At 52.2% G+C, this 27,303-nt stretch overlaps 2 protein-coding genes across 2 annotated transcripts; one reads left to right on the top strand and one right to left on the bottom strand.

The window, feature by feature from the left end:
- Nucleotides 1–914: 914 nt before the first annotated feature.
- SAE1 (SUMO1 activating enzyme subunit 1) lies at nt 915–9,207 on the bottom strand. The gene is given in 10 exon segments (XM_075725433.1): nt 915–1,013; nt 1,347–1,416; nt 2,149–2,293; nt 2,933–3,038; nt 4,623–4,722; nt 4,942–5,084; nt 5,956–6,129; nt 6,959–7,070; nt 9,103–9,179; nt 9,181–9,207. Coding segments are annotated over 10 exon segments (1,047 nt in total). The 3' UTR covers nt 915–920.
- A 6,074-nt stretch (nt 9,208–15,281) lies between these two features.
- On the top strand, nt 15,282–27,205 carry ZC3H4 (zinc finger CCCH-type containing 4). Its single transcript, XM_075725436.1, has 14 exons — nt 15,282–15,437; nt 18,142–18,361; nt 19,038–19,148; nt 19,400–19,622; nt 20,294–20,439; nt 20,585–20,681; nt 20,782–20,927; nt 21,307–21,420; nt 21,650–21,761; nt 22,163–22,272; nt 22,421–22,779; nt 23,045–23,397; nt 23,574–23,825; nt 24,400–27,205. Exons 1-14 carry the CDS (start codon nt 15,328–15,330, stop codon nt 25,851–25,853), a joined length of 3,807 nt encoding a protein of 1,268 aa, XP_075581551.1. The 5' UTR covers nt 15,282–15,327; the 3' UTR covers nt 25,854–27,205.
- The last annotated feature ends 98 nt before the right edge of the window (nt 27,206–27,303 follow it).

Genomic DNA, 27,303 nt, shown 5'->3' on the forward strand with positions numbered 1-27,303 from the left:
CCGCCGGCCCCCCCCCCCCTATTTATTTAATTTATTGGGTTTGGGGGTTTTTGGTTTTGGGGGGGGGCGCGGGGAGCCCACGGGGGGAAGGGGGGGGACACAGGGTGCCCCCCTCACTCCCCCCGGCAGCGGGGGGGCAGAGGTGGCCGCGGTGCTCTGTACATACTGTATGTTGGAGCTGTATATAGGGGAGGGGGGGCTGTACATTATATATAGGGGAGGCAGTGTATATAGGGGTGGGGGCTGTACATAGGGGAAGACAGCGGCTGTATATGATCAGTTAATTTTTTTGTACGTTTCTTTTCAATAAAATGAATTTAAGGAGAGGGGCGTGCAGTGGCAGTGCTGGGGGGGGGAGTTGGGGGGTCCATAGGGTTGGGGGGCTGTGGGGATCCATGAGGTTTGGGGGTCCATACGGTTTGAGGGGCTGTGGGGTTTGGGGATCCATGAGGTTTGGGGGGCTGCAGGGGTGGGGGCCCACTGGGCTTGAGGATCCATGAAGTTTGGGGGTCCACAGGGTTGGGGGGCTGTGGGGTTTGGGGATCCATGAGGTTTGGGGGGGTCATAGGGTTTGGGGGGCTGCAGCATTGGGGGTCCATAGGGTTTGAGGGTCCCTCGGGTAGGGGCCTGCAGTGTTGGGGGTCCATGGGCTGTGGGGCTGCAGGGATTTGGGGGTCCACAAAGTTTGGGGGGCTGCAGGGGTTGGGGGGCTGTAGGGGTTGGGGGTCTGCACGGGTTAGCTCAGACCTTCCCCCCCACACACACCCCAGCCAGCAAGAGCTCAAACCAAGTGCTTTTTTAGAAACAAGATTTTATTAACCCCCAACACCCCCCCCCCCCAACCACGTGGTGGGTTGCACCATCCCATGCCCCCCAAACCCGAAGGGGGGGCTCAACACCCCCTCCAACCAGCCCCGAGCTCAGCTGGGGCCCAGGCACTCCACAATCCCGTTGCCTTTGATGCCGTCGAAGAAGAAGAAGTTGTTGTGGGGGGGGTCCCGCTGGGACAGGGCCTGGGGGCACACGGGAAGGGGGGGGGCGAGGAAAATTCGGTTACCAGTGAATTGGGGTTCACCCCATCACCAAAAAGATAAAGGCCGGTGCCGGGGGATGCGGATCTGCGGGTTTTATCAGCAGCGAGCAGAGGGATTTTGGCTCCCCACCCTCCTCCACCGGTACGTCCCGTGGTGTGTCCCCGTGTCCCCCTCCCAAAATGGGGGGCCGCGTTGCCCCGACTGGGGAGGAAGCCAGGTTTTGGGGAGCAGGGGGAGAAAGCATACGGCATGCAGAGCCCCCCACCCCCAAACATCGTGACACCCACCGCCCCCCCCAAAACCAGCCACTACCTTGACCACCTCTTGGCCCAGGACGCCTCCGACCACGGCGCAGACAGGAGCCATTTCGGAGAAGCAGTAGCTGGAGGGAAGGAAGGAAGGAAGAGAAATTCAACGGCAAAGCCCGGAGATGCCGCGGTTTCCCCGAAAAAAGCTTCTCGGTTTTGCTAAAACACCGTTTCCCCCTGAAAGGAGCCAGCGGTGGCAGGGACACGACACCAGCGTGTCCCCCTCGTGTGCTTCGTGCCACCCTGCTAAAAATAAGCCCCTCAAAATGCCGGCCCTGCATCCCCCCCAGCACGGCACATTCCCGCCATTCCCAGTGGGCAGCGTGTAGCAACACGCAGGCAGGGATGGGATGGGGAGTTCCCGGTGACCGCGCCAGGGGCGATGGGGACCCTCCCGCGGTCGACACCGGGGTTCGGTGTTACTGCAAGGACACGGGTGATGGGGGGGGTTCTCTACACCGCCGTAGTCCCAAGGTCCCAGCGGAGCCAGCTGGGATTGCTTGGGATCCCGCCAGTGGAGCGAGCCAGAACCTGGCCTGGCGTCAAGCCCACGGCACCAAAGGCCTTGGGGAAGGTGGTGAACCTCCTCCACCGAGCCGTTAATCCCCGGTGAGGATGACCCAGAGGAAAAGCAAGGACACGCAGGGCAGGCAGCGGCTCAGGTCACTGCCATCGTCCTCCAGTGAGATTGATGGTGAAATGGGTGTCGGGAGCTGCTGGAGCTTCTCTGGCACCCAGCGATCCAGTGGGAAAGGAGCAGTAGTGACTAAGGAGGTGCCAGTGATGCACTCGGCTCCCCACCGCACCTGACAAATTCATCTGGCAGCAGGTTGGCACCGACCCCCAGCGCCTCCAGGATGTCGTGGCGGATCTGGAGCAGCAACTTCGAGTCCTCGGCGTAGTTTTGGGGTGAAGGATCCCGGCCGTTATCCGTCCGAAACTTCAACAGCACTGGGGAGGGGGGAAGAAAGTCACCCCGCTGCCAGCTCCAGGTGCTGGCACGCAGCAGAGGGGACTGCCGGGAACTTTGCCGTGCGGCTCTGCCAGCAATTCCAGAGAAGCTGAGGGGAGCAGCAGCTCCCTGTCTCTCTTTTAGGAGCTCCTCGGTCAAGCCCGCCGGCACCCCGAAGCAACTACCAAGTGGGTCTGGGAAAGCTCACGTGACTGGCCAGCGCTCCCAGCTCTTCCCAAGGGAAGAGCTGGGCTCTGAAACGCTCAGGGTGGCTTGGCTTTCCCCGAATGCCTTGGCAGAAGCTGCCACCAGAGCCGAAAGCTCACAGCAAGGGAGAAGACGAGTAAACAGGGCCCGAGCTGAGCAGCGCGGGCTGGCGGGGCGCTTCCGTACCAGGGAGAAGGCTGTTTCCAGTCACCCAGGTATTTTTAGCTCCCCGCTGTTAGGGTAAAACTCACAAAAAAACCTCAAAGCCAACAACAAAAATAATCAAAAGCTCATTTTCACCACAGGAAGCGACTCACGCTCGCTCGCCACGGTGGATCTCAGGGAGCGCACACTTGGTTTGGTGACCATAAAGCCAAATTTCCCCAATACTGGCAGGGAAAGGCAGCGGGAATTAAGAGGCAGGGACTTACCTTGGAGGAGGAAATAGTCCGGGGTGGTGCGTTTCAGCGCTGCCTTCGCCTTCTCCCCGCTCCAGTCGACGGCCAGGGCTTCCTTCAGCTGACAGAAAACCACCCGCTGCGAGGGGAGAAGGCGTTGGTGGATGGGGGGGCCTTCACCACAAGTGCCGAGCGCAGCCCCCCATCCTGGGCGGCGTGTCCCCGCTCTCCCTGGCAAGGCAACCCAGCATCAATCCCCCCCAGCCCCGTCCCGACGGCACGAGGGTCCCTTCGGAGATGAGGTCAGTAAGCAAGCGGTGACGCCGAGGGCAGGGAAACAAAAGCTGCTTTCTCCTCCTCTTCATCACGGGGGCGTGGGGGGGGGGGGGTGACACCCTGTGGCACCCCAATCCCCGTTTCGCTTAACAAGGGGAGCCGGGCACGGTGGTGGGGACGAGCATGAGAGCTGGGCCACAGAAGCGGAAAAACAATTGGCTTTTTTCATGTAGGGCAGGAGGGAGATGAGAGGCTTGCCCTAATCTTCACGCAAGGACCTTGGCGTCCAGACGGAAAACCCTTGGGATCGTGTCTCCGCAAAGCTTAACCCAACAGGAGGACATCTCAGTGACCTGCTCTCCTAATGAAAAAATTTTAAGGTGACGCTAATAGCCCTCAGTGTCAGAGTTTAGGATGGGATGAAGGTTTACTGAGCATAAACTCCAGAGTCTTTGGGAAAACCGGCTCTGAACCTTGGAGGTATTAAATGAGGGAGTTTGAAACTCTCCCCGATGTGAAGCCGGCCTGCTCCCGCACAGATACGGGAAAAGGCTTGGCAGAGCCCCGGCCCTCTCTCGGCACGCGGGTTCTGGCATCTCAGAAACGGATCTGGAGGAATTCGCTGTATCCGAACCCGTCACGCTCGGAATTGCCATCCCCCGAATCACAGGAGGGCAACAGCTGGTTCGATCGGCATCCAGGGAATATTCCCAGACCTTCCGAGGGGAAGCTGCACCCTCTAAGTGATGGGGGGGGGGGGGGGGGAGCAAAAGGGACACAAAAGGGCACTAATCTGCTGGCTCAGCTCACATTCTCCTCATAGCCAGATAAAGTCGGAGGGGATTTCCACTCCTCCGTTAAATTTCCAGCTGGGAGACCAAAACAATGCCCAGGCCGGAGGCATTTGAATGTGAAAAGGTTTTGCTTTCTCCCCCCCAAGACATGGAAAATCTTCCCAGCTCTGGGAGTCCCACACTTAAAGGGAGCTCAGCTATCAGCTGACAGCAGCAACAATGCAGCTTTTACGGCCTGGCTGACACAAAAAGCCAGAGCCCCCCAGTTAAGGCTGTTTCAACGACCCTTCCCCCACCAAAACCAGTATAAAAGTGCTTTAATACCAGTATGACCACAGAGGAAATTAAAAAGCAATGAGGTGGGAGCAGCCAGAGTTTTGGGGGGGGGTACCCCCCCAAAAAAACCCTCTCTGGGATGACCCGGCTTAAACAAAGCACTGTGAGCATCTCGGTTCCCAGCGAGGAGGGAACAGCAGCGCGGGGTGAAGATCCGGCCGGTGAGGTGCCAGAAACTCACCTGGGAAGCTGGCAGAAGCCACCCCGCTGCGGCTAAATGCAGCTCAGCTGCCTGGATAACCCCCCCCGGCTCTCCCTCGGCCAAACCGACACGCAGTTTGGGTCTTGGAGGTCTCGGCAGGGGTTTTCCCACTCACCTTTTTCACCATGGTGGTCTCTGATGAGTCAAGTTTGGCTTTTTTGGTGTCGGGCCCATCTTCCACGCCCGGGCTGACTTTGGTGACCTTGGTTTTCTCTCTATGGAGGAAAAAAATTGAGCTCGCTTTGAGAAACCACAATCCTCATTTGTGCTGCTCGGTGTCAAAGTCTTTTTATGACTCTTAAAGATTTAAAATCTCCAAGGTCCTGAAAGCAGGCAGCCTCCCCGAGCGGGTGAAGGCAGCTGAAACACCGATGCCCTTCTTGCGGGGCTGGTTCTCCTCTCGCCACCTGCTCCCTGAGACCCCCCCGACTCACTCCACGAATTCGTGTTCCCCGAGGTCGGCAAACATATAGCCATGGTAGCCGAAAACGTCGCCAGTGAAGAACTTGACACTGTTCTTGTGGCAAATCTGGTCGATCTTCACCATAATATCCCGGGAGCAGCAGGTCAGGCAGACCTGCAGGCAGAGAGGCATTGTTCTCAGCGGAAATTGAACGTTTACCCCCCGCTTCCCGCCTCACGGGGTTATTAGGGGGCTGTGAAATCTTCCCTGCCTTCCTGGGGCAGCGGGGAAGGTTCCAGGTAGATTTGCCGTTTCATTCACAGCGGGGCGCAATGCTCGGGGCAATCATCAATTTTCCCCTCCCGTCACATGGGCCAATTCCAGCAGCCTTCGCTCTGGGGATAATTAGGAGGTTAGGGGATATGGCATCCCGTTTCCGGATAATTTCTGTGAGAATTGGGGGACAGAGCTAAATACGAATATATTTAAAGCTCAGGGCCTGTCTATCCTGGGAGTGGAGCAGGATACATACCCCGGGGTAGCTCCCCGCAGGGCCATGTTGTTATAAGCAGCGCTTTACGTTCCCCTCACCAGCTCCTGCCGCCTTGCGGTCAGGCAGGAGCAGGCAGCTGATCCAGGGGAGCTACAAGACCTGGATGCATTCCTCCTCCCCTAGCTTTCAGAGCCGCTGCCGGATTTTTCACCATCCGGCAGGAACACTGAATTGGGAAGCTGCGCTGGCTGCGGTTCCTACAACTACCAGCCCCATCACATCAAAAAAAAAACCAGGCAGGAGGCAGCCGCTGCCTGATGCAACCTATGGAGGAGACCAGAAGGGGAACAGATGCCGTCTGCAAACAGCCAGGCGGCTCAACCTGTAACCGCAGCATGAAAACTCGCACCGACAACAGGCAGGCAGCTGCCCGCAGCTCAAGGATAGACGCTCTCAGCGCTAACGCAATCAGAATAAAAGAGCAATTAGTGAGGAGACTTAAGTCAGCAAGCCCCTTCTCCTCCGACCTTTCTCTCCCCCTGCCGCACGTACTGCGTCGAACTGGGTGAAGAACTCTTCGGGCTTGCTCTCCACGGTCTCAGGATCCGCTTTCACGTCCACCATGGGATTGAGGTTCTGTGCCCGCTCCAGTGAGGCTTCAGCTCTGTTGCGGCCCAAGGAACCCACGGGGATGAGGAACTGAGCTCGTGTGTCCTCTTGGGAAACCTGAAATGGGAGAAAACAGAGACATGAGTCTTCCCATGGACTCAGGCACGGTGGGAAAAGCCCCCGGGGAGAATTGCAGCGAGCGCTTCACAAGCGGGAACTCGTGCCTGCAAGGGAACAGCTAAGCGGTGCCATCCTCGCTGCAGGAAAACTCATCGCGAGATAACCGGAGGGAAAAAATCTCTGGTTATTTTGCGCTATTCTTCAATCCCCCACAGCTTCGTAGCTTGCTTCTCCCTGCTCCCGAGCTCGCAGCTCCCTCTTGCGCCTGAGGAGACGCCACGCCATGACCTAGAGGCCACGCTTGCGTGAGAAACATGCTCAGCCGGTGCCGTTTGCCGCAGGACACAAAGCTCCCGATCGGGAATTAAAACCCACCACAGAGTCTGTTTAGGGGTTCCGGGGTCCACACGACTCGTGGCAGGAGCTTTGAGCCCCACGTCTGCTTCACGCACGCCTGACAGCCCCAAGTAAAACACAGGAAGGGGCCATCCAGACGGAGATAGACAGGAGAGGGCTGGGTGGAGAGCTGCTAACTCCAGAGCCATGCGTCCCCAGAAATAAGTTGGCTTCTCAGAGCAGGGTGCAGCACCCGAGGACATCCAGAAAGGGACAGGGGAGGCTGCGGTTCAGCCCCCAGCTCAAGAGTGGGCGGAGGAGCGCAGCCTGACGTTTAGTTGCCACGCAAACGACTGGAAACGCAAACTCTACATGCCCCAAAATGGAATAATTCCACCCCAAGCAGAATATTTATCCCAAAAAGCAGCGAGCAAGTCCTCCAGCACTGGCACCGTACTGCACCGGGGGAGTCTGGGAGCAAGCTCCTCACCTGCTGATGGTCCAGCATGGTCAAGCCTTTCACTCCTGCCAAGATAAGATTCTTTGCCACTTCTGCTCCGAGACCCTTCATCCCCACCAGCAGCACCCGGGAAGCTCGTAACCTGCGGCAGAAACACTTGGTCAGCATTAAGGGCTCGGCTAGAGCGTCCCCCGAGGGGTTGGGGTGAAGGGGAATTGGCACTCGGAGGGAAAACACGGCAGATAAATACAGCTGGACAGGAAAGCTGTGCTCCTTGGCATCCCTGCCTGGGAAAATGCAGGTTTAACACCATTTGGAAGCAAAGAGAGAAACACGCAGGCTGTCAGGAGTGGATAATTCAGGAAAATTCACAGAAAAAAGAGTGTTTGCAGCTTTGGAAGAGGGAATAACACCAAAGTCTTGCGCTGCTTTTCAGCGGGGACGGGATGATGTGGGTCACTACAACACACACTTCAGGGTTCCTAACAGCCCCCCCAAAAAAGGGCTGGAGCTCCTCCCTAAGCTGCACTGGGCTGCAGACAAAATATAATCAATGGAAAATTAATACATTTCTGTGTATATTTATTCCAGCACAAAACTGCGTGCAAGTTTTAAGTCTTCCAAATAACTCACCAACGTGTTTTCCTCGCCTTTTATCATTTAGGTATTTCCCTCCCCACCCCTCGGAAGTCTGTTATTGATTAGTCTGTATCAGTTTTCTGACAAAATCAAATTTACTCAGCAGTGAGCCACAATCCGGGCTGTTAAACAGAGAGACTCCTGCTTTTCTGGCCTATTTTCATGCTCGTTTTTATCTGCATCCAGCAACATCACTATGTTCGTCTTCATATTTTGGGGCTGCTCTACCTTCTCCTGAACAAACCCCATTGCTGCTTGCCGGGGAACACCTAAGAAATCCAAAATGGCAGAAATCTGGACAGACTGCAGAAAAGGACCAAAAAAAAAACTTGAAAGCTGAAAACCAAAGTCCTTATGGAGAAACCAGGGGCTGAACAAGAGGGTTTCTAGCAGGGAAAGACCCAGGAACTGGCAGGTGGGAGCAGATGCTTTGCAATTCCAGCTGGGCAGGAATCAGAAGCCATTTATTCCCCGCCTCCCCCCTGCCCCAGCTTCAACTCCAGGAGGCACAAATTTCACCCAAAAGCACACTACAGTGAGTTTGGCTAAGCCTGAGTTTTGCATGGGGTCAGGCAGAGACCCCACAGACCCCCACAAGCCCCCTATATACCTGTATATGCTTACATACCCACCACTGACCCCTCTCTGAAACCCCTACAAAGCTCCTGAGGACCCCCGCAGTGGCTACAGATGCCACAGAAGCCTCTACAGGGCCCTCCCACACACTGTAGGGTCCCCATAGGCCCCCCACAGGCTCCTATAGGGCCCCCCTCACATTGCAGGGCTACTCCAGGCCCCTATAGCCCCCCCCCAACTCCTCCAAGGCCCCCATAAGCCCTCCAAAGACCCCTTCACATTGCAGGGCCTTTGCCCAGGCACCTACAGAGACCCCCACACTTGCAGGGCCCCCATGAACCCCTTCAACACCCGCTCACATTGCAAGGCCCCTCCAGCCCCCCCAGGCTTCTATACCCCCCTACAAGCCCTCTAGGCCTCTACAGCCCCCCCCAAGCTCCCCTCAGATTGCAGCCCCCACACACAAGCTCCTGTACAGTCCCATAAGGCCCTCCAAGGCACCCCTCACATTGCAAGGCCCCTCTAAGGCCCTCCCAAACTCCTACAAGGTCCCCATAAGCCCCTCCAAGGCCCTCTTCACATTGCAGGGCCTCTCCAGGCCCTTGTAAGGCCCCCACGAGCTCCTAAAGGGTCCCTCACAGGCTGACGGGTCCCCAAAAGCCCCCCCCGGCCCCTCTGGTGTCCCCGACAAGCCCCTCCAAGGCCCCCATAAGCTCCTTCAAGCCCCCCCCTCGGCCCTACAGGGCCCCCACAAGCTCCTACAGGGTCCCTCGTAGGCTATGGGGTCCCCATAAGACCCTACAGGGCCCTCCAGAAGCCCCTCCAAGACTCTATAGGCCCCCAACAAGCTCCTTCAGGGTCCCTCACAGGCCGCAGGGCCCCCAGAAGCCCCCCGCTGGCTCCTCTAGGGCCCCCCCCACAGGGCCCCTCTCCGGTTCCCCCCGCAGGCCCCAGCCCACTGACCGCTTCTGGGCCTCAAGCCCCACAGCCGGATCTGCCGGTCATACTGTGCCGCCTCCTCCTCGCTGATGCCGCCGGGGGCCGCCCTCCTCCTTCTCCACCATCCCGCCGTCGCCGCCTCACGGCCGCAGCAGCACCCCCTGGCGGCCCGCGCGAACGCCGCGCGGCACCCGGCACCGCTCCACGTCCACCGGGGGCGGGGGAAGGAGAATCCACCCCACGGCCCGGAGCGTCCCCGCAGCCCACGCCCTCTCCCCCACGGGAGAACCACCTCGAGTGGCTTCTTCCGCCGCTCCGTCCCCCGCACGCGTGCGTGAGGCCGCCATGGCTCGGCTAGAGGCCTCCCCGTGCGCGCTCAAGTGCCACAGCTCCCCCCCCGTCCCTCCTGCTCAGATGGACTCGCCCGCGCCTCACCGCCTCGGCACTTTTCGGGCGTTCCCGCCAACGCCCGTTCACCTTCGGCAACCTCCGGCGCCGTTCGCTGAGGGAAGGAGGGGGCGCTCGGGTTTTTTCCGGCACCGCTCGGGTTTTTCCGGCCGCCGTGCGGGGCGCTGCCTCGGCGCGGCTGCGTGGCGGCGGGCGCCATTTTGGTGTGCCTGCCCGTAGAGTGCGGGGCGGGCGGGCGGGTAAGCCGGGCCGTGCCGAGCCGACCCCCGCGCTGTACAGTGACTGTGCCCCCTGTTCGCCCCCCCGCCCCCCTTGCCCATGGCCGTGGAGAGCCCGAGTGTCCCCCCCGCCGCCGCCGCTTCCCCCCCCAGCCCGCACTCCACCCCCCCTTCTCCGTCCTGCCACCACCACGACAGCGGCAGCTGCAGCCTCCCCGGCCGCCGCCGCGCTCCAACACCACCACGGCCCGGACGAAAGGTCCAGTAACCGCCTCTCCCGAGAGCCTCTCTGTCTGTCTGTGTCTGTCTGTCCGGCTCGCCGGACCAGGTTTGGGGGGGGGGTGGGGGACGCGGGGCGACCGGTGGCGGGGGGCCGGGGGGGGGGACAGGGCCCGAGGTGAGCGGGGGAGCCAGGGCGCAGGCCTGAGGCGGGCGGGGGGGGTAGGCCCGGCTTTGGGGAGGGGGGGGAAGCGGGGCCCAGAGGGGGGGGCTGCGAGGAGGAGGAGGAAGCGGGGCCAGAGGCAGGGACAGCGGGGGATATTTGGGGGGGGGGGGGGTGTCCTGGGTAGAGCAGGAGGCCGAGGGAGGAGGAGGAGGGGGCCTCGGCCTGCGTAGAGCCGGGCCCTGAGGGCAGCGCAGGGCCTGGGGTACCATGGCGGGGGGGTGTTGGGGGGATTAGACGTGGTTATGAAGAGGAGCGAGGGTCTGGAGGAGGCCAGGGAGAGGGGTGGGGGGCTTCTAGCTGCTTTTTTTTTTTTTTTTTTTTTTGAGGGTGGGGGGGTCCTTAATGAGGTCTTTAATGACGTTATTTCTCCTGGGCAGCGCCTGGCCTCATTAACGTCCCCTTTGTCTTCTTGCTTGCTTCTTAAAAATATTCCTTGGCTCAAACAGGGAGTGCAGGCGGGGGCAGGAAGGTACCGAGGGTTGGGGGTACAGGGGGGGGTGTGTTGGGGTGCAGTAGCCTCCATCACCCCCCCTTGATAGAGAAAGGCTCACATCCAGTGCTCCTAGGTATTAAAAAGTTTTTTAAAAAATATATATCACCCCCAGGAACCCCCTCTTTCCTCCGAGATGTCTGTAAAGCACTTTCTTCCCCCTCCCCAACTAGCAGTTTCCTTTACTAGCACTTTTTTTTCCTTTTTTTCTTAGTTGAAACCATGTAGCCAGAAAGTATTGGCAAAAGTAAAGAGCTTAAGCATGTATGTCTGGAAAAAAGATATAAAAAAGCAAGGTTTGCTGCCTTCCCACTCCCCTGGAGGGCAGGTGTGCAGTGCAGAGAGCTGCTTTTATGCATTAGCATGCCTTTGTCTCTGAGGAGGTTTGTTTTCTGTGTGATGCAGGGTTGGGTTGGTAAGTAAGCTCTTTTATTGAATAATTAAATTACACCTTTTCCTGCCTTTCCCCCGCTCCCCGCCACCAAATAAGTCCTGATATCGTCTGCAGGGTACGTTTCGTGTAAGCAGTGAGTTGATACCATGTGTGTACAAACCAAGCAGAATTCTCCCCCTTTGTAATGACCGATAGAGTTGTGCACCCCACCAATGTGAATGTTTAAAAGACAAAAAAAAGTCACAAAAGCACACAATTTACTCCCAAATATGTCTGTTGTGACGTTTCCAGGTGAAGTAGCACTGAGATGCCTCGGTAAAACTCATACCACTCTGACCCTTGATGCCATCTAGACGTAGGATGTGGATCCATTGCTTTGTCTGCAAACTCCATCCTCATTCCATTACGTTGACTGTAAACTGGCTGCCCCTGGGTGCGGGTCTGCCTGTAAAGCAGAAAAAGATGTTAAAAAGTTTTGTTAAACCACTCCAAAGTGTGTCAAAAAGAAAAAAAAGGTGGCAAAGAAAGCACTGTTTCCCAAATGTCATCACACATTTTTCCCCCATCCCCATGTACAGCCTCATGTCAGATAATTAGAGAAATTGAAGTAGCGACATACAGTGCAAGCACCCAGTTTGTAACAAATCTCGTTAGCGTCCTCGATTTTCCTTCTTCCTTTCTTTTCCTTTGTCAGTCAGGTGCATTACGAAAAGCTCGAGTTTGTTCCTCACGCTACTTCACACAATTCAAGTTTGAAGTAAGAACACCATGCACAGTGTTGGGTATTTCTCCCCCTCCCCATCCAATTAATTTAATTTCTTGGGTTAGTTTTTCCTGGAGACCAAAACCACACACTTTTCCCCTTTGTCATCCAGCTTACATTGCTCTCAGGTGAAAAAACCCCAGTGTTTCCTCTAAGCACACTGATGCAGTTTTGTGAAATTGTGGTGTTTTGTTTCCTTCTTGTCTTTATTCCCTAAAAAAAGAAAGAAAAAGGTGTATACATCTGCTTAAACTGTAAAAAAATGCAAGCACTTGTTAGAGCAAATTGGAGAGCTTTTGCGTTACAGATTTAGTTGCATTCCAGAAAAGGATTTTCACATAAAACAATATCCAGTGATGTCTTTTATGCCTTTTTGTCGGTTTTTCAATGTTTGTGATGGGACCCTTAGGGTCCCTGCACCTCCTGCAGCTTGACTTTACCATGAAATCATAAAGCTGGGATTTTTTTTTCCCCCCTTCAATCAAAGGTCCACTATCAGCGCTTGAAAATGTTACTGGTCTGATCAAAATGGTTTTAGTTCAGAGAGAGTGGGACCTCATAGCATCGATTTCACCCCCTAATATATTAAATTAGTAACATTGTTCTGTTATTTTTCTAAATGTACATACATGTTAAGCTTTATACTTCCACCCTTGATCCTGGAAAAATCCAAACTGGTTTTTGATTGTTCACTGCTAATTGCATAAGCTATTTTTTATCCATACCAAAATGAGTTGGAAAGGACAGATGTGGTAGAAAAGAAAGAAAACAAGCTGCTGGAAAACTTTAGGTTAATTTTCTCCCTTTTGAGGGATGGAAGAACCAGAATTGTTTGAATGTCAGGAGTTTTCAGGGGTTGTACTGACAAGTTTACAGGAGCTGCTGCCTGGTTCCATAAAGCAAGTAGTATTTTTTTTTATGTAGTTAAATATTAGCAGTAGGAGTCAAACTCCTTGTTTGGGGCTTTTCCTTGTGCCTTGCTTCCCCTGACCCATTTTTAATTTGGCTTAACCTCCTTCTAGTGCTCACAATTTGCTAGAGATTACTTTTTTAATCGTGCAAACATGCAGGCAGGCATTTAACATCGGTACCGTGAGTAGCTCCCTGGAAAATCAGAGCAACTTCTGATAGCAAAGCAAAGCACCCGCCAGGAATCTTTTTTTTGCAGGGACGGTTTTTTTTCTAAGGGCGTAATTGTTCAGCTGAGGCTCCTTGGGACGAGCGAGGCTTTGTTGTACCGGGTTAAAGGAAGGGCTAAAGTGAATCCTAGACCCCAGCAGCTTGGGTTTTTTCAGGGCCTGGGACGTATCCCATTGCTGTGGCATCAGCCGTGCTGTGGCAATGAGGACGTCAGCACTCAGCGTTAGGATTTCGCTGAAGGATTCAGATAGGAGGAGCGGGAAGGAGCTAACCTGGGAGCAGAGAGGACATTCAGAATCAGCAGCCGAGTCAAGCACATTCCCCAAGAAATCTTGAGTTGTGACCAAATAGCGCTTGAAAGTTTCCTTTCGTGTAAATGTCGCTTAAAAACACGGGCTTTAGGGATGTCAGGAGGAGGATTTGCCCCGATTACAGCCAGGATTGGACTAAAGGGATCTCTCTCCAAGCCTCCTATAAATGGATACAACATATTTGTTACCATAATGAAAAAAAAACCCAAAACCCAACTATATAGGAGACATAAAAAGCTGATAAATTTTAATGACTTCTGCCCCAGTCTGCACAGTTTGAATGAGGCAGTGCGGCCCCACTGCCTTCAAAGCGGTGCTTCTTTTATTTCTTGATTGATGTATTTCCCCTGGTTTCCACTTGGAATAAAATGGAAGGCAGCCGCACTGGCGGGCCAGAGGAGAGCTTAGTTCCTTTGGGATTATTCTGGAATAATCAGTGTTTTGGTGAAAGAACAGAGATCTCGCTGAATAATTTTCTCTGGTGCGGAGCGTGCAGGTGTGATGCTGGGGTAGGATCTGTTTCCTCCAAGCAAGTTGTTGGTGAGGCAGCAAACTTCGGCTGAAGCATTAAATGTGTGATTAATAACCTTTAGCTGGATGTAGTGGTCACTCTGAAAAGCCTGGCCTTGTGTTTTCACTCAAAAAACCTTAAAATGCAGAGAATGAGCAAAACCTACATGTCTGTCCTAAACAGAGCTAAATTCCACTCAAAGCAGCACAATATCCCTGCCCTGTTGTACACGCGGAGGGGTCTGGTTTTAAATCCGACTCTGAAATAGGTTGTGGAGAGTTGCTCTCGGCCAGGATGATCCACTCTCACCAAAAAACCCACTCCCCCTCGAGCTCAGCCAGTTGATTTATGGTTAATTTTCAGTTTTCACTTGGGTCTATTGAGCTTACAATTTTAATTTGCCATCTGATAATTTCCCTGCCCCCACATGGAGTGTGCTGTCGTATACATCAGATTGTTAAAAACCAACTTTAATCTCTTGTGGTCGCTCAGCTTGAGGCAGAAGTTGTTTATCCTAAAGATACACACATGTGTGCGCAGCTTAAGTCCTCGTCAAGCATTTTACTTAAAATCACATAAAATTAGAAGCGAACATTCGCTTATAGTGAGATTAAATTGCACAGGTTTGCAGTCTGGTGACTTCCAGAGTGTTTGCGCTTTATTTTCGAAACCTTGCCGCTGCATTGCTCAGAAAAAAAAGCATTTTCACCTCCCCTCCTTTGCATTCCTCGAAGTTAAACTGAGATCTACCTTTGTACATGAATCCCCTCCCTGCTCTCGGCGTCCGTGGATCCGCTCCAGCAAAACCAGATCACGCACCGGGCGGCCGATTTCACGGTCAGCTGCACCTCTTGTGCAAAAAGCCGCTGTATGAAGGAAGGTTTCTTCAAGCAGGTCGGCTATTAAATTGGGGGGTTTTATAGGGATATTGTATAGAGGTTACTCTGAGGCACGCGCCTGTCGCACCTACATATATAGAGCAGGTGAGAGCACACAAAGCTGTTTCTTTTCTTAAAAATAGTAAAAACCACTTTTGTTCTTCCAAGGATGGGAGCCAAGGGGCTTATTTTTGACGTGGTTTCTTTCAGGTGTAATGAGCAAGGAGCAATAATATCTTTTGTAGGGTTAGGAGGGTATATCAGCTGTAACTGACAGTAAATCCGCCATCTAGGCCACTCATTTGTCACTTGTTACGCTCATTTCCAAATTTAACAAAGCCTCAGCTGCATAAAGTGACATTATTTATTTTAAGATAATATTTTAACTTTTGTGCTGTTCTTCAGTGGCCAGAATAGCAAAAAACCACTGAATTTTCTCGTAACGTGGTCATTCCTACTATTTTTCCCATAGCAAAGCGCACACGCTGTCGGTATGGCAGGATAACGATTGGAAAGGGCTTTTGTTTTTTTTCCAGGCGTCGCCACTGCCGTGTTCCGTCATTGCCGTGGCGCTGAGGTCACAAACACCGCACCGCAGCCAGCGTGGGTCGTTCCACGAGGATGTGTGCTGCGCCGGGGACCGTCCCCTATAGATCAGGCGGGCAGGAGCGATAGTGCATCCCCGAGATGAGTGCGGATTCGGGGAAGAATTTTCCCCCAGTCAGTGTTTTCTGCAATACCAATAGTTGCTTAACAGACATGGCTTCTTCACCGCGTACCGGCAGCGACTCTCTATGGTGAGCCGTCCCCTGAAAATGCTGTGCTTTAATTGCTTTAATTTTTTTCCATCCAGGCTTAGAAATTGTTCAGTTGCTTTCAAACATCCTTACTCACCGGTTGCCGTATTTCAAATGACTCCGTTTTGTTGTATTTAAAACCATTAGGCAAACTCAATGCTTCGATAATACTTGCCTAAAACTTTTCATAGCGCTTTCCCAGTGCTAAATAAGCCCCACAGTCCCTCTGAGAGGTTGGTGTATCATTTCTGGCCCAAACCTACCCAAATCTGGCAGAACTGGAGTTAAAAAACAGCAGGAGATGTTATTGCCTGTCTTAAGATGTAGTTTGGTATCTGTGTCTATAAACATGATTTCTCAGACTTTCCTTCTTTAGGAGATATGTGTTGATTAAATAATTAATATTCATCTGCTAAACAGCTCAGCAATCGTTTTGACGGCTCAGCCTCATCCCGTCTCTTGGTGCTTTTCAAATAATCCTTGCAGCGGATGCAAAATTTTTATGCTTTGTTCTCAGGAGCCTTTTTAGTCCTCGTTTCTGTAACCACGGCGAATTTAATAACGTGATTGTCAATGGGGACATGGCTCCAGGGGTGTAGTCTCCTCTAAACTTTGATATCGGACCAGAGCAACTCAAGGCAGGGTAAAAGCACCTGTACTACCCAAAACAAAGGCTAATTATCACTCCTGAAAATTGCAATTAAGGTGTTAGTGAAATCCGTCTGTTCCTCTCGGAAGGCAGGGAGCGATCGCGATCCCCAGCCGGCAAGGACTTCTGGGAGAGGGTAAATGACACTGATTCCAGCGGAGCGATGCCGAAGGGAGTAGCCATTTTTTGCAAAGATGTATGGTGTGAGGGCATTTATCGGGCCACAGCAGGCTTTCTAGCAGTTATTTGTTTCCCACAAGCCTGTCCCGTGCCTGAGGTGAGCTGCGCCGGTGTTTCACTTTGCTGTGCTCGCTAGTCCTCTGCTAGTAGGTTGCTGGAAAGTGGATCCAGAAACCTGGTGGCATTTCTAGTTTGGAATCCATTTATTGATGAACCTGTCCCTCTAGGGAAAGGAGGGAGGCTTTGGCAGGACTTCTATTTAAGTATTTAAATACATGGGTATTTAAATTCTTTTCAGTAAGCTTGTTTTGTTTCTGTTTTTATTTCTGCTCGGCTTTGTGTGGAGCATGAGTGTCTCAAGTCTTGTTCCAAGACTGATCTTGCTGAACACAAACACCTGAAAGATGCTGTATTCCTGCGATGGAAGTCGCTTCCACTGATACGTGCCTTTAAAACTTGCATATACACCTAGGAATTACACGACAGGTTTAAGAGCTTCATGAGTAATACTTAAGTGAGCTTGATTTTGGAGCCAGTCTGTTATTAAAATGGTGCAAGCGCAAACAAAAACAAGAGGGGAGCTTTGCATCAGGGTCGGACCGGGTGGCTGGATCCAAGTGTTTGCTCTCCACGATGCCAAAACCTCCCAAGGATGCTTCCTGGGGATTGTTAACACTGGTTTTTGTAGTTTTTTTAATGTGTTTGGGGAAATAATTCAGTTTTTCTTGTCTTTTTTTTAATGTAACCTGAGGTTGTCAGCAGGTCGGCTCGTTCATGCAGCACAGCTTTTTCCGAATGCCATTCATAAACCCCATTTCAGCTTCCAGACCTCCCTGAGAGCTACCAAGCAGCGGCAGCTCCTTCTTCCAGCCCAGCTGCCTTCACCGCGGCCAGTGGCACGGCACAGCACGGCATGGCACGCCACGGCTGCTGCCGCCATTCCCACTGTAGTGCTAAAGAGGGGACTTTATAGCAGTCAAAGAAGCCAGTTATTCCATAGCCCCAAAAACCCCCCAACCAGAGGGATGTGTGTCAAAGATCCACCTCCTATACACTCCTTAATTGTTGTTTGTGAACGACCGTGACATATATAAACGAGCTGGCGTTTATGTTTTTAATTATAGCTTACCTTAAGTGAAAAGGGAGGAGGAGACCCCACTCTTGTTTTAAATCACACAGCGACAAAGTCGGGACCTGTCGGGAGAGAAGGAAAACACAAGGGAGCTGATTGAACTTGTGACGTATTACACATTTAATCTATTAGGAGGTTGTAAAAAGTTTCTCGTAACCCATACCTGAGTAATTTTTAATTGAATTTAATTGAGTGGGGCTTGGGGAATCCTCTTGAGGAAGTTTCAGATTTGCTTTATCACCTCTCCTAACCACAGCTGTAGGTAAATGGTAGCATGAGGTAGAGAGAGTGGAAATAACTGGGCACACATCTCTAGATTTGGTGAACCAATGTGGTATTTACTTATTCTTGTCTTCTAGAGGACTGAGTGTTTTTTTAAAACACCGATTTCAGTTCTTGGAGTGGACCGATTCTTTTATTTAAGCACCGATTGCCATTCTTGGGGTTCCTTTGCACTAATTTCATGTGACAGTTGAACGCCATAATGTTGTGGCTTCGGTTTGTTGTTTGCAAGATGCTTCTTTGCCGTGTTTAACTCCAGGCTGAGCGAGAGCTTGAGCAGATTTCAGTGGCAGAGATTAACAGAATTGGTATTTGCAGTCAGATATTTAAAACCACAGAAACTAGGAATTTGTGAGCACTTTGGTAGCCGAGTACCTGGCTGGCTGGTGAGCAGAGTAAGCAGGTTTGGTTTTGTTTTTTTTTTAAATAAGGGGAATTAAACGTGCCTGTCTGCTTTACAGGGAGGATGGAGAACTGGAAGAAGGGGAGCTGGAGGACGACGGAGGGGAGGAGGCACAGGATCCCTCCGAATCTCAAGAGAGAGGTCGGAAGGAGAAAGGGGAGAAGCATCACAGCGATTCAGATGATGAAAAAGCACATCGACGGATGAAGCGCAAGCGTCGGAAAGAAAGAGAGAAAGAGAAGAGGAGATCCAAGAAGAAAAGGAAATCCAAACACAAGGTGAGCCACGTGCTGCTTTTGCCTCCCGGGTCCTCTGGGATCCCAGCTCCGGTCTGCGATCAGGTGTGTCTAGAGAATTCCTCCTCTAACATTATTATGGGTAGTTTGAGGCTGTTCCTCTAATGATAATTGCCAGGTGGGAGTGCTTGCAGGATTTCTTGGGGTTCAGCTCCTTAGTGCCTTCCTCCTCTGAGGACTAGCAAGTGCAGCAGCGGGGCCCCGAGGTCTGCAGGTAGGATAAAAATGCTACGGCACTCTGTCGTCTGTCTGAGGGTGCAGAGCAGAAAGAAAACAGGTTTTGAGTTAGGGAATTACTTTGGTAATTACTTTTGAGTTAGGGAATTACTTTGGAGTTAGGTATTTACCTCAAAGGGGATTGCAGACTGACATATTTGCAAAATCAGGGATGTTTGTTGCTTAAGTTCCAAGAATTTCTGGAGCGCAGAAGGCGTATCATGTTTGTCGTTGTTAGAAAACCTGCTAACAGGCTTCCAGTTTGTAATTCAGTGAACATTGTGAAGATTTTGTTAAACAAAAACTGAGTTGCCTAAAGAAAAAAAAAAGAACAAAGGGAGACCTAGTTGTGTTGTATAGAAAGGCCAGAGGCCTGGCAGCAGTGTCAGAGTCAGAGCTGGCCTGTAATAAAATCGCACCACATATTTTCCTTGCCTTGCAGCGCCACGCTTCTTCCAGCGATGACTTCTCTGATTACAGTGAGGACTCGGACTTCAGTCCTGGTGAAAAGGGACACAGAAAATACCGGGAATACAGCCCTCCCTACTCTTCTGTAAGTACCTGCCAGCAGACAGGGAAGGGGAAGCTGCTCTCGGTTTCAGAGCTGCTGCAAGATTTGAACGCAGTTGCCCCTCTAGCTCCATCTGCAGGCCACACGCTTTGGCTCTGGTCCGTTAGCCTGTTTTATTTTTCACCTAGCTGTTATTTGGGGGAGGGGGATTAATGTTTTTTTTAAATTAAGTCATGATATTAAGCTTGATACATTCCTTTCCTTCATCACTAACCTCTCTGCCTTTCCCAAAGTCCCACCAGCAGTATCCGTCCTCTCACAGCGCTCCCATGCCAAAGAAGAGCTACTCTAAAATGGAGAGCAAGAATTACAGCATGTACGAGGACTACGAGAATGAGGAGTACGGTCAGTACGAGGGGGAAGAGGATGAAGATATGGGGAAGGATGACTATGATGACTTCGCAAAAGAGCTGAATCAATACCGGAGAGCAAAGGAAGGCTCTCACCGGGGGCGAGGTATGTCTAAACGTTCCTTTTTTACCGTATCTCTGACACACATTACCTGCAGCTCGTTTAGCTCATCTGTGGCCAAATAAGGTCCGACACATGCAGGAAGCTTCATGAAGGTGAACTGCCCTGCCTGCGTGAAGCCCTGCCTGTGGAGAGCCAGCTGCAATGGCCTTTAGGCCACACCACTCATCGGTGTTAGCTTGTGACAGGGAAAGGTGTTTTTTCCTGTTTTCCACTCCTGTGGATAATTTAATGTTTTAAATAAGCATCTTCTTGCTGGCGTAGATCGTTTTAAAAGCACGTAAGTGGTTGAAAAAGGGTGAAATAAACCAAAACCTTTATTTGAAAGGAAAATGAAGTCAATCGATAGCGTAACAAGTCTGATATCATCACTTCTGGAGTACACAGATTTATATTACTGGTCTAACATACCTGTGCAGCAGCTGGCGTGGTCGCACAGCATTGTTTTTTTTAAAAAAAACGCTTCTCATCTGGCTTCTGAAAAATTTAGCTTATTAAAAACTGATTCACTTAGAAACAAGTTTTTAAGATGCTGGTAATCCCATACTGAAAGGTTATTTTTTATTTTGCCTTGTCTGGCATATTTTTGTGCTTTTTTAATGTGCCTGAGGGGTGAAACGCAGCCCAAAGGCGACCCCATCCCTTTGTTTCGCCAGGCGGCCGTGGCCGAGGCAGAGGGTACCGCGGGCGAGGTGGCAGAGGGGGAATGAGAGGAGGCCGAGGCATGGGCCGAGGGAACCGAGGGCGAGGCAGAAGTGACCACCCCGAGGAAGAGGAAGAAATGTATGACGAAGAGATGGAAGTAAGTGCCGAGTCTCTGACCTGCTCCCAGGGAGCCATGGAGGCAAGGGAATATTCTTTTTCACGACTGGGATGCCTGCATTTGAGGGGGAATGGACTGCGCTTCATCCCTGCTCACTAAAGGCACCGATCTTTCTTGTTTGCAGTACTGCGATAATGAGGAGCCCATCGGCGATGATGAGTACGACGACTACTCAAAAGAGCTGAATCAGTATCGCAGGAGTAAGGAGAACCGTGGACGGGGTGAGTGGGATAACGAGCTGTGCTGGGACAGTCCCTGCTTTCTGCTCTCTCGCATGTTTTGTGGAAGGAGAGAAATTAGGAACGGGGGGGTGTATTTCAGGTTTAAATCGAGGACGTGGTCGTGGCCCCAGAGGAAGGGGAAATAAAGGAATGGGCAGAGGACGAGGCAGAGGTGGAAACAGAAGTGGAATGGGGAAGGGTGGTGGAATGAATGAAGACGACGACTACTACGATGACGACATGGGAGTGAGTAGCTCTGTTTTCTCATGGCTTGCTGCAGTGCTGGGTGCCTCCCTTTCCCCCACCCCCCTCTGTAAAGCCAGTCAGGCTTCGAAGAAAGCCTTCGCAGGAGTGAAAAAACCAAATGGGTCTTCCCCAGGATCCAGAAAAGTTGTCCTGTCTCTGAAGGGGGTGGATGTTTTGGATTCTGATCCACTGACAGGTCCCTTGAGCGCTTAGGAGCCTGCTAGGCTCAGCGCGCTCGTCTTTGCCTCGCTTTCTCATCCCAAATCTCAGTGTTTTTCCCTCTCGGAGATGGCTGCGTAGGAAGTTTTAATTTCTCTCGTGTGATCTGTTGCGTTGTATTTCAAATTCTTTGTCAACTAATATAATGTGCTTCTCATAGGATGGAGGAGGTGGTGGAAATTACCGGCGGAACGACCACGATAAACCCCACCAGCAGTCAGATAAGAAAGGGAAAGTGATCTGCAAATACTTTGTGGAAGGCAGATGTACCTGGGTAAGGGAATAATTCAAGAATATTTCTGTAGATCTCTTTATACGCACACAGAACCGTCACTGAAGCGTCAGGTCCAGGTTTTAACTGATTTCAGGGAGGGACTCCTGCCTACAAGGAGTGTTTTGTAAAGAGTACACATCTCCCTGTCCGTCCTAGGTGTGTTCTGGGCTGCTGACAAACGCGTTCGCACTTCCACCTGCTAACACGCTGTCGTGTTGTTTCTGAACAGGGCGACCACTGCAATTTCAGTCACGACATTGAACTACCAAAGAAACGGGAACTGTGCAAGTTCTATATCACCGGCTACTGCGCCAGGGCTGAAAACTGCCCTTACATGCATGATATCCTTTTGGTTTTCACCATTTCATTAAGCCAGCCTTAAATCAATCTTGTTTACTCTGGATAGATCATGTGAGGGGACTGGGGGCGGGGGAAAAGCCATTCCTGGGTAACACATTCTCTGCTGACAGGCTGAATGACCGGGGCCGCAGACAGCCCTCCTGGTTCCTTCTTAGCCTCACCTTTCCTATTGAAGAAATGAGGTTTGTGGCCTTTGCGCCTACAGGAAAACACGGCAGAAAGGAAAGTGGGGTGTTTTCTGGCAACGGTAGTTTAATATCAGTGTCGTGACCATGAAAATCCTACACGTTGAGAGCCACATTTCAAAGTGAAAAGTATTTATAGCCTCTCTGGCTGTAGGAGTAACTCCCTGTTGGGGTTTATTCTCCTTAATAAATGATACGGGACTTCCCATGCAAGCTGTTCCACACTACGGGCAACTGTATCAACGGGGATGACTGCATGTTTTCCCACGATCCACTCACAGAGGAGACGCGGGAGCTTCTGGACAAGGTACACGGGGGTGTTAACACAGGTTCACCCTCTTATTTTTTTCCATGGAAGTTGATCCTGCAGGTGGAAAGGGAGGGAGGGGTTTTCTGGAGCGTGTTGATTGGCAGGGCAGCTCTGCAGATCTCTTCTTACTCCTTTATTTTCTCAGATGCTGGCAGATGATGCAGAAGCAGGCGCAGAGGATGAGAAAGAAGTTGAAGAGCTAAAGAAACAGGGCATCAATCCTCTCCCCAAACCACCCCCTGGGGTCGGCCTGCTGCCCACGCCTCCTCGCCCTCCCGGACCGCCGGCTCCAACGTCTCCAAATGGGAGACCGATTCCCGGAGGCCCTCCTCCCCCTCCGCCACCACCACTTCCACCACCGGGGCCGCAGATGCCGCCACCGATGCACGAACCCCTGTCACCACAGCAGCTGCAGCAACAACAGGACATGTACAAGAAGATCCCCTCACTGTTTGAGATTGTTGTGCGGCCGACCGGGCAGCTTGCGGAGAAGCTGGGAGTGAGGTGGGTGTCACCATCTCCAGGTAGCAGGGAGAGGGATGGGGATGGCAGATTTTTGTGTCGAACGAGGAGCTCTGCCCTAACGCCCTGGCACAGCTGTTGATGGTGGGCACGAGCACGCAGAAAAGAGGTTTCTGTCCATTTTTGGGTCTGGTGTGGGTGCTGCTGCTCGGAGAGCCCTGGGCCCATCCCTCCCAAAGCAGAGAGCATGTGTTAAAGCAGATTTTCTTGTTTTCTCTTTCAGGCACCCAGGTCCACCTCCCCCCAGGTTCCCTGGGCCAGGAGGACCCCCGGGACCAATGCCTGGACCCATGCACCCCGACATGCACCCCGACATGCACCCAGACATGCATCCTGACATGCACCCAGACATGCACCCGGACATGCATCCTGATATGCACCCGGACATGCACCCAGACATGCACCCGGACATGCCGATGGGCCCGGGAATGAATCCCGGCCCTCCGATGGGTCCCGGACCCCCCATGATGCCCTACGGACCGGATGATTCCCCTCACTCTGGCATGATGCCGCCTGTCCCACCAGCACAAGGTTTCTATGATAATTTCTACCAGCAGCAAGAAGGTCTGGAGATGGATCACGGCATGATGGGAGACCCAGGTACGTCCCAAGGATCTGCCGGGATCGGCTGTTATGTGCTTGCCAGACATGCCACCTCGGAGATGGGTTGTTCCCAGGATGCCCAGCCACAGTGGCAGGCCGAGAGGGCGAAAAATTGGGTTGTTTTTTGCAGCTTTGAGATTTTCTTTTAACACATGATGATCTTTCCTCGGCAGAAGACTACGGTGGTTATGAGGACATGGAAGGGCCTCCAGGAGAGCACATGTTCCCTGATCCATCCTTGGATCACGATGCCTTGTGCGAAGGAGGCCCGCCTGGCTTACCGAAACCGCCGGGCAGCATTCCTGATTTCATGCCGTCGGCGCAAAGAGCGCTTTACTTGAGAATCCAGCAGAAGCAGCAAGAGGAAGAGGAGAGAGCTCGGAGACTAGCTGAGAGCAATAAGCAGGAGCGTGAAAATGAGGAAGGCAAGTGGCAAAATACAACATTTTCCATTCAAAGCCATGCATGTGGCGGGGGCATATAACTTGGATCTGCTTTGGTTTCTACCCACCCAGAGATGAGATCTCCAAAAAAGAGGGGGCCATCGGAGAAATGGGGGTGTCGGGGAGGAATTCTTTAGGGAACAAGGGGTGCTGAGTGCCTCAAAGAAAATCCCCAGTATCGAAAGAGCACGTTGCTGGTGAAGGAAGAGGAGCAGGTCTGCCGAAGAAATGGGAACGGCTGGCCAGAAGGTGAAGGAGATAGGGTTGCTGGCTTAAGTTGTGGTGAAATTGGAGTCTGCCTCAGACAGGGGAAAGAGGAAGAGAGGGGTGCTTACGGCTCTCTGGTAATTTGGGGTGTGAAAATGAGACCAGGGAGGCTGAGGCTGTCACGTGTGGTCCCCCCGTTTCAGCAAAACACAGGGACAGTTGGGAATTTGAGCAGCGTTGAATTGAGAGGGGAGAGGGGACACATTTTGGGGACCTCCTCATCGGCGTCACGGCTTGACCGTGCTTTAATTGCCTTTTACCAGCTGCTTGCTTTTCTCCTTCCTCCCAGGCGATACCGGTAACTGGTATTCCAGTGACGAAGATGACGGTGGAAGTAGCGTCAGCTCCATATTGAAAACCCTAAGGCAACAAAGCTCCAGCAGACCTCACACCCAACCCTCCCATGGAGAAATCGGGCTGCCCTCCGGTGTGAGTGACCCTCGCCTGCAAAAAGCCCAAGCAGGAGGGAGCGGTCGTCCTGCCGATCCGCGTTTACGAGATCCCAGGCTTTCCCGAAACACAGACCTTTCCGTCCCATCTCTCCCTGGGGATTCGGGACCCACCGACCCCAGGCTCGCACGACACATTCCCTCCTCCGCCCCTAAACCAGAAGCTCCTCATTCCAGCATCGTCGGCAGTCAGAAACTCCCCCTGCTCCCCGACGAGGAGGAAGGGGAAAGGGCTCTACGGGATAAACCGGTCAGCATCCCCCTTGATGCTCTCCCGGGCCATTCCCTGCGGGATCCTCGCTCCCAGCTGCAGCAGTTCAGTCACATCAAGAAAGACGTCGTCCTCAACAAACCCAACTTTGCCCGGATGATCCTGTGGAGCCCGGAGGATTTGATTCCGCTACCGATCCCAAAGCAAGAGTTTATTCCCGTCCCAGCTGCCCTTCAATCCATGCCTACCCTTGATCCGCGTCTTAACAGACCCCAAACGGGTCTTTCCGATCCCAGGCAGAGGGGGGGAGCCGCGTCGGGGGACGCCAGTTCCTCCTCAGGCGCTGGTCTCCCTGATTTCGAGCTCCTGTCAAGGATATTAAAGACTGTGAATGCCGCCGGCAGCCCATCTTCCGGCCAGAGTGACAAACCCAGTGACCCTCGGATGCGGAAAGCCCCTGCCGATCCCAGGTTACAAAAATCTGCAGAAATGGGGGTTTCTAGAGTCCCTAAAACCGGAGAGGCGGTGTCTGCCGGAGATGCCGCCCCAGCTATCGCTCCCTATGACCCTCGGCTGCTGACGGCCGGCGGGCTGAGCAAAGGCAGCGGGCAAAGCAGCGTGCTGAGCGCCATCAGCTTGTACGATCCCAGGACTCCAAGCTCAGGCAGCAAAGCTGAGCCTCCTAACGAAGGCAACTCATCCTCCAAATCCTCGGATTCTGGCAAAACCACCGGCAAAACCAAGGAACCCCTTTTCGTCCGGCGCTCGGCATTGGATCAGCCTGAATCGGAGAAGGCAAGTGCCGAATCCGCTACGGACAGGTACAACAGCTATAACCGGCCTCGTCCCAAAGCCGCCGCCGCCGCTGCCGCCCCGTCTACCCAAGAATCGGCCCCCCAGCCCGGGGTACACAACCTCCCGGTCCCCTCCGTTTACGGCATGGTCAAACAAAGTGCCAAATCCGGATCGGGAAGCCCGTTCGCGGGGAACAGCCCGGCGCAGGACAGTGAGCAGCAGGACGCCGCTTCCCTTAAAGATGTCTTTAAGGGTTTCGATCCCACGGCTTCCCCTTTCTGCCAGTAGTATTAAAAAAAAACAAAGAGAAAAAAACCAAAACCAAACCAAACCCTGACTCTGCTCCGTGCATTGAATTAGCAGTGCACAGTGTTGGTAATTTGATTTATTTGGGGGTTTTTGGTTATTTTTTTGGTTATTAATTCCATTAGCGCTCACTTTAGCCATATAATGTGTATATAAATCCTGCGTTCTGCTGTAACTAAAGAGAATTTCCCAAGCTGCGTTTTAAAAGAAGAATCAAAGTCTCCCTCTGCAATAACAACCAGCGTTTTCTTTATTTTAGCACTCCCCCCCCGCCCCCAAAAAAAAAAAAAATCAAAATCATCTGGAAAAAGAGATACTTAAATCTCCGCATTTCAAACCTGACTTCTCCGGCTCTGCTTGGGGAGGAAAAATTCCCGCGATTCTTAATTTCTTGCTTTAAAAAGCCACGCTGATGGGTCGCAGGGTTCATTTTTACACCGGAAATAACTGAAAATCTTTGTATTATAGTCTTTTTCTAAAATTCTGCTGTTGCGAATGGGAGTAGCCATGAAAAACACACAACCGCCCCCCCTCCCCCAAGATAACGTGAAATTGCTTTTGTAATTGGGGGGGGGGGGGGGGGCTGGTTTCTTTTGATTTTTTTTTTTTTATTGGAAGTAAATATTTTTATGCCGTTTCTTGGAGATTTTCGAGACAACCAGGGCTTCGAATCCCTGAGAAGGTGACGAAATATTTACAGCCCCAAAAAGTTCTGCAGTCTACCAAAAAAACAAAAAAGGAAAAAAAAAAAGAAAGTTTGTATTATTGAAATTAAATTATTAAGCTCAAATCAGCTTTCGCTCGTATTTTGCAACCCGAAAAGGGGATTTTTTTTTCCCCAAAAAAGGCAGGTCTGCCCTCAGAGGCTCTCGGTGCCTTTTTGGTTTTTTTCCATTATGGAGAGAGAATTGTCCTTCCCAGCACGGGATGGGATCGGAAAAGGGAGCTAAAACCCCATTCCCCGCCTGGAAAATCACCATCGATGCAACCAGAGGTGAATAATCACGCGTGGAAAACCCACCACCACATTTTTTTGAGGAAAAATACATCTCAGAGCAGCTGGTGCTCGAGGTAACCACCATCCGGCTCCGGCAGCGTGCAAAACACCCCCAAAAGAGTTAATTTTCAGCTATAAACCACCCATTTTTTATCGCTCCTTCAAATTGACGATGGGTTTTTCTCAACCCGTCGCCCCACGAAACATTTTTCCCCTCGGCATTTCGAGCGGCCGGGGGTTGCTTTGAGCAGGGAAAGAACCTGAACTTTTTGTAAAATGATTTATTATTATTTTATTTTATAGGGATTTAAAAAAAAAGAAAACAAAACCAGCTATCGAAGCCAGTCGGGGGGGGGGAGGGGATTTTTTTTTTCTCCCCACCTGCTGGAGGTTTTGAAGAAGAGCGACTGTAATAAATGTGTAAATAATTGTTTC

The sequence above is a fragment of the Pelecanus crispus genome, chromosome 30 (genome assembly GCF_030463565.1).
Source record: "Pelecanus crispus isolate bPelCri1 chromosome 30, bPelCri1.pri, whole genome shotgun sequence".
In the NCBI taxonomy this organism is placed as follows: Eukaryota; Metazoa; Chordata; class Aves; order Pelecaniformes; family Pelecanidae; genus Pelecanus; species Pelecanus crispus.